The 6,523-nt window shown below is 52.8% G+C and overlaps 1 protein-coding gene across 1 annotated transcript in view; it reads left to right on the top strand.

Moving 5' to 3' along the window:
- The first annotated feature begins 2,315 nt into the window (after window positions 1-2,315).
- Cmtm8 (CKLF like MARVEL transmembrane domain containing 8) overlaps window positions 2,316-6,523 on the top strand; it is a 55,784-nt gene continuing 51,576 nt past the window's right edge. Inside the window, exon 1 of the mRNA XM_005348050.3 lies at window positions 2,316-2,656. Within this exon, the coding sequence (XP_005348107.1) occupies window positions 2,510-2,656 (147 nt within the window). The 5' untranslated portion in view covers window positions 2,316-2,509. The remainder of the gene's footprint in view (window positions 2,657-6,523) is intronic.

Raw genomic sequence — 6,523 nt, 5'->3', positions numbered from 1 at the left:
GGAATCCAGATGAGGACATTGGATCCTCTGGAGCTGGAGTTACAGATAGTTATGGGCTGCTTGACATCAGTGCTGGGAACGCAGCTCTGGTTCTCTCTAAGAACGGTACTTGCTCTTGGTGGCTGAACCATCTCTTCAGCCACTTATTTCACTTTCCTAAAGAAAAGCCAGGATTCTGAAAGCCATCTGGCCCAAGTGTCTCTGAAAGGGAGTCTCTTTGGTATTACAGAAATGAAATTGTCAAGACTTCCTGTTTTGGCTATATTGCACACATTACCTTAGACTCCTCCAGGTACTCACGTCTCTCAATCCCCAGCAGCAATAGCAGTTGTTGCTGCACGCCTTTAATCCCAGCACTCAGGAAGCAGAGGCAGATGGATCTGAGTTCAAGGCCAGCCTGGTCTACAGAGAGAAACCTTGAGAGAGAGAGAGAGACAGAGAGAGAGAGACAGAGAGAGACGGAGAGAGAGACGGAGAGAGAGACAGACAGACAGACAGAGACAGAGAGACAGAGACAGAGAGAGTGAGAGAGAGGTAGGAGGGGAGACTGGATCTCACTCTGTAGCCCAGCCTGGCCTGAACTGTTTCTGGAGGGGCTCAGATGACCTCCAACTATTTGAGACAGGCTCTCTGTATCCAGGCTCTCACTGAGCTCACTATATAGCCCGGACTCTTGTTTGAGACAGGGCCTCACTCTGCAGCTTTAGACTAGCTTTGAACTCGTAGCTATCCTGCCTCAGGTCCCCCAGTGCTGGAATTATAAATATGAGCCCCCACCCTGGAATTGTTGGCCTCTCTTTGAGACTCTTTATGCCCAGAGTTCTTCCAGGGGAGGCTCCAGGCTTAACTAACTCCTTCTATTATTAGCTTGCTGTTTGTGCTTTCTTTTCAGCGCTCCCAAAAGACCACACCTGGCTACTTTTTAAAGCTATTATGCCTTCACTTTGTTTGTTTGTTTGTTTTTTCGAGATAGGGTTTCTTGGGCTGGAAAGATGGCTCAGTGGTTAAGAGCACTGGCTGCTCTTCCAGAGGTCCTGAGTTCAATTCCCAGCAATCACATGGTGGCTCAAACCATCTTTCGTTGAATCTGATGCCCTCTTCTGGCCTGCCAGCATACACGTAGAGTATTCATACATAAAATATAAAGAAAGAAAGAAAAGAGACAGGGTTTCTCTGTAGCTTTGGGGCCTATCCTGGAACTCACTTGGTAGACCAGGCTGGTCTTGAACTCATGGAGACCCGCTTGTCTCTGCCTCCCGAGTACTGGGATTAAAGGTGTGCACCACCACTGGGTGCCTTCGCTTTGAATACCAAACTGTATTTTGATCGGATTATTTCCTTCCCACTTGGTGGGTTCAGAAAAAAATGTCTGTTGTTACTCTTTTCGGCCAGTGGTCCATTATCCATCAAAGCTCTTACCTTGTTTTGTTTTGAAACACAGGTGGCACCACTGAGGCCCTGCAAAGTAGAGCCAAAAACTTCTTGGTAATTACACAAGCACCCAGGCTTCAGTTCAACTTTCACCTGACGGTCACAGCGCTGCCACACAGTGCGATGCCCACCTCCTCCTCCGTTACCCCAGGCAAGCACTGTTAGCTTGTCATAAACAGACTGTCCCTTTGTAACTTGTTTGAAACATTTTTTCCCCTCTCCAAGGCTAATGAAGACGGTCACAATGACACATACATATTGACCAGGGATCCTGAATGTCTCCCCACCTTCCATCCTGCGCTCTATGCTCCAGCTAGTCCCGGACAGAGTTGTGAAGGGCGCCTGGAAGCGTTTGGTTCTCACAGCCCCGCAATTAAGTTGGTTCCTCAAATCGTTCCCGACAGGAGGGACAGGAAACAGTACCCTGCTTTGGTGGCGGCTGCAGCGAAGCGGGTGATAACTGTCCACTGTCCAGGCGGCCTAGCATCGATCCCGGGTCTAAGGTCCGGCTGGATCACAATTACAATCTCCCTCCCCCATCCGCCTGGTTGTCTGAGTCCCAGAGTCGCCACGTCCCCGGAGGCCCGGCTTTCCTTAAGAGGCCCCGCTGCTAGTCCGGCCAGGTGGGAGGAAGCAGGTCCGAGTCTGGTGGCCCTAGGTGGGCGGAGTCTGGTTGCGGCCGGAGCTAGGAGGTGCCGCTTCCCTGGCGCGTCCCTGCACCCCTGCGAGCTCTCAGTCCCCGGGCGACAGGTGCAGTGGCCGCGCGGCGGCGCCCCCGAGGGGAGGTCCCCGAGTGCCCGCCCCCACCCGCCCCGTCTACGCCCCTCCTCTCTCTTCCCCTCCCCCGCCTCCCTCAGCCACCGGTTGCCAGCGATCCTGCTGCTGGGTCCCCGCGGAGCTCCGGAGCGCGCGCGCCGACAAGTGGGGACACTCGCGGGCCTGACCCCGGAGGCCACCCCCGGCGCGCCCGCCACCCACCGGTCTCGATTCCCTATCCCTGGCCGGCGACCCTGGGCCCAGGGAGCTCGCTGGGTGGGGGTAGGGTCCTCGGGGACCCGGGCCAGCTCCGGGCGCGACGATGGAGGAATCGCAGCGCCCGCGCTCGCACACGGTCACCACCACTGCCAGCTCCTTCGCAGAGAACTTCTCCACCACCAGCAGCAGCTTCGCCTACGACCGAGAGTTCCTCCGCACCCTACCGGGGCTCCTGATTGTGGCCGAGATCGTGAGTGTCGGGCCAGGCCGGGCGGTGGGAGGCAGGTGGACCCGGCTAGCTCACGCTTCTCCAGCTCCTCCCACCGAGCTGGCTCCGGTCTTCCCGCGGGCTCCGGGAACGCTCTTGAGCTCAGCCTCTACTTCTTTGTAAAATGCAAAACTCACATCCAGGTTCTTTCGCCTTGGGCTCTCTTAGGGACTGACGGTCGTGACCCTCAGGATGTCTGTTGCGGGCGGCTTCCTAGCTTGCTGTTTTCTTTCGAGGATGGTGGCCTATCCCGGGAGCCGGATACCCGGTGGGCGTTTATTGATCTTGAGTGTCCGGAACACCTAGGGCCTCCCTCACCTGATCTCCACGTGCATGGGTCCCTGAAAACAAAGCTTTTCTCAAACTGACTCCTCCACGGTGCTGGGCTGGAACCCAGAGCCTCACGTGCTAGGCAGATAGATGCACTACCACTGAGCCGCTCCCCCAGCTCTAAAAAAATTCCCTAATGTTAGTTATAAAGGGGAGAAAATTTTCATTTTCGCAGTTATCTTCCTGTTTGAGATAAATCAAGAACATTTGCCTCAATAAATCCTGGGAAACTCAGCCTCTTTGAGAACCTAAGTGATTACCGTTCTGGAGTACATCCTGGTGGGGGCTGGGCACGTGCCTGGGAGGGGGCAGGGCTTGAGCCTTCTCTCCCTTGGAAGCCAGGCCTTCCGCCTGGAGTTCTGTTGACAACTAGTGGCGGCCACTGTCTATTGTCTTCGCCCTCTGCCAGGGTGTCAAGTCCTGAAGAAGTTTCTGAGCTCGTGTAGTCCCTGCATCGCTCCCCTGTGAAGGTGGTTGCAAGTAAGCTCCTTCTACACTTGAGGAAACTGGGGCCCAGAGAACGGGAGGGGTAAAGCTTACTCGTGGTGGTGGAGCTGAGATTCAAACCCATGCCTGCCTGCTTTTTTCTTGGTCTCTATTCTTACCTAAGGAGATTCGAGTTACTCTGTCTAATGGGGGTTCCCCTTCTCTTGCATCTCCGGACCCAAGGAAGCAGTTGTAGAATTGAAATCTAGCTCATATGAAGGCAGGGGAGGGGGGAGCTGGGCGGGGCGATCGTGGAGTAGAGCAAGTCGGGACTTGGGTGGACTCTCTGAGAAACCTTTAGCAGCACCTGTATGGATCCTGAGAGCCTGCTGGCTTCACAGCCTCAGATCCCAAACCCACCGAGTCAGCTTCCAAGTGGTTCCCTTGCACAGAAAGCCGGGAAAGTGTTGGCTTAGCTCAGTTCCCAAGAGGTTGGCATAGCCAGCCCTGAGGGCATCTGCAGCCCCAATAAATGGCCGAAAGCATTGGAGTCACCGTGCAAGGCCTGGCGTTAAAGAGCTCCACAAATATTTGCTGTGTGATTGAAGGAGTTGGCAAGCTTTCCTGCTTCAGCTAAGCAAACGGAGCTGGGCTTCGGCGGGGCAGGCCTGGACCACCACCACTTCTTGTTTTCAGATTTATACCCACATGCTCTCTTTTGCATCCTTTTTAGAAAATATAAGAGCGAAAGAAGAACCGTAAGGACTGGTCATCCCAACGCTAGAAATAGCTACTGTTGACGGGTTGATGTGGGTCTCTCTAGATTGCAGCAAACTTTTTGAGAGATGGGAAACCTTGCAGATAAAACCATCCTCAGTATGAGTGTGCATGGGCGTGTGTGGGTATATTCGCTCACCCAGGCACTTGTGGAGGCCTCGGAGCGACATGGAGATGTCTTCCTCTATTCCCCTCCTTCTTTATTTGGGAGGGGGAAGTGGCATGTGGAGGTCAAAAGACAGCTTAGGGCAGCCAATTCTCTCCACAATGTGGGTCCTTGGAACTGAAAGGAAGTTGTCAGGCTTGGTGGCAGACACCTTTGTCCACTGAGCCATCTTACCAGCCCTCCACCTTATTAATGTCACTGAACCTGGACATTTGGTGAGCCTTTGGGATCTACCTGTCTCAAACCCTGAACACTGGCATTATAGGTGGGTACCACCGCACCCAGATTTTTCATGGGTGCTGGGGATCCAAACTCAGGTCCTTATGTTTGTGCAGCAAGCTCTTTATACACTGAGCCATCTCCCCAGTCTGTACCCACCTTTGCTGGACAGAGCTAACTGTGCCTGTTTTAAAAAGTCAAATAACCCCTGAGTAGGGTGATGGTGGTGCACGCCTTTGATCCCAGCACTCAGTGGGCAGAAACAGGTGGATCTCCGAGTTTGAGGCCAGCCTGGTCTACAGAAGGAGGTCCAGGACAGCTGGGACTACACAGAGAAACCCTGTCTTGAAAAACCAAATAAATGTGAAATAATAGAGAACAAACCCCATTTCACAGTATCTGTCATTCAAGTTGCTTGCCTGGTCTTCTGTTGGGGTGGGGAGAGGAATGGCTGCCACTCAACTCAATGCTGTGCCACAGCAACTCTTATGTTGAAACCAAATTATAGGGGCTCCTTTTCTTTTACAGTTTTATTACAAGCTAGTAACAGCCCCATACTTGACCTGTGAATTGTAGGATGCTGCAATCTTTGTAATGATTACAAGCACTTGAAACAGAATCAAAGGGATTGCAACAATCTCAGTTAATTGAACCCTTCCTGTTATTGGTGACTTTCAAATGAATTGTGGCATCCATGTAATAACGTTCGGTCCCCTTTTTATTTACTTAACTGTCACAAGCAAACATGCCTGAGGAAGCACAGATTGGGTGGAGGGGGGGCGAGGTCTAAGTCAGCACCTTGTCAGCTCCTTTTCAAGAGTGAGTGGTTTTCACTTCGCTGAAGTCTTTGCAGGAAACTCAGAAAAGGCCAGTGAGGAAAAAGAAACTTTAAAAGGATGAACTATTGCCCCCCCCCACCAGGTGGTTCTTCCAAGGCATGGTGCCCTGCCACATCGAGAAGTGGAGAGCGTCTTGAAGTCGTGATTGTCGTAGTGCAGGAGATTGTACTGCTTGGTTAGTACCCCACACAGGCTAGGGATGCCAAACGTCTTGAAATGTGTAGGATGGTTCCAGGACAAAGGCGTGCCGTGGGCCTACTCGTCATGGGTGGGCCCTCTTGGTGTACCCCTCGGGGTCAGTTGTTCTGGAATGTCTTAAGAGTTATATGCTACTATGCATACTTTTTAGAAAACACAGCCCTATCAACGGCTTTGCTTGTTAATTGCTGTGGTTCTGGTGGTTCATGGCTTGTCCACTTGACAGGAGGATGTCATGACCTGGGAGAGACAGGCCTCTGCTCATCTGCGAGGGAGTTTCTAGATTGGGTGGATGGTGATGACTGAACTCAGCCTGAGTGTAGCAGCAGCATCCCAGGGCTGGGATCATAAGCTGAGTAAGATGGAGCCCGAGAGCTGAGCACCCATGTTTGTTCTCTCACCCCCTTCCTGGCTGTGGGTGCAGTGAGGCCGGCTGCACCATGCTTCCATCCCCACGATGCTCTGTACCCTGGAACCGTGAGCCGAGCCAAACTCTTCCTCTCTTGGTTGCTCCTCTCTGTCTCAGCAATGAAAAAGGCAATTGATACAATGACCATCCAGACTTGTACTGTTATTGTCTCCCAGATTCACCCCCCTCTGCTCTGACCCAATAGGCTGACCACTGTGCACGATCTCATCTGCTGTTGTTTTATCCAGTGAGGCAGAGGGAGCAGAGACTGGGCCCTAGCCCCCAGGATTCCTGTCGGTCCAGCGGAATGGCTGGCGGCTCTGTCCATCTGCTCTTTCATCTGGCTTTCATACCTGTCCATTGCCCCTGATTCTCACCAATGGTCCCTTCCCCATCTCTGCAGGTTTCTCACACCCAGCTCCTTTCAATTACTTAATCCAAACAGGCCCTGCCCTCCCAATTTGGAGCGCTTCACAGATTTGCCT

The sequence above is a fragment of the Microtus ochrogaster genome, chromosome 5, assembly GCF_000317375.1.
Source record: "Microtus ochrogaster isolate Prairie Vole_2 chromosome 5, MicOch1.0, whole genome shotgun sequence".
NCBI classification, from domain to species: domain Eukaryota; kingdom Metazoa; phylum Chordata; class Mammalia; order Rodentia; family Cricetidae; genus Microtus; species Microtus ochrogaster.
This window is presented reverse-complemented; position numbering and strand designations above follow the sequence as displayed.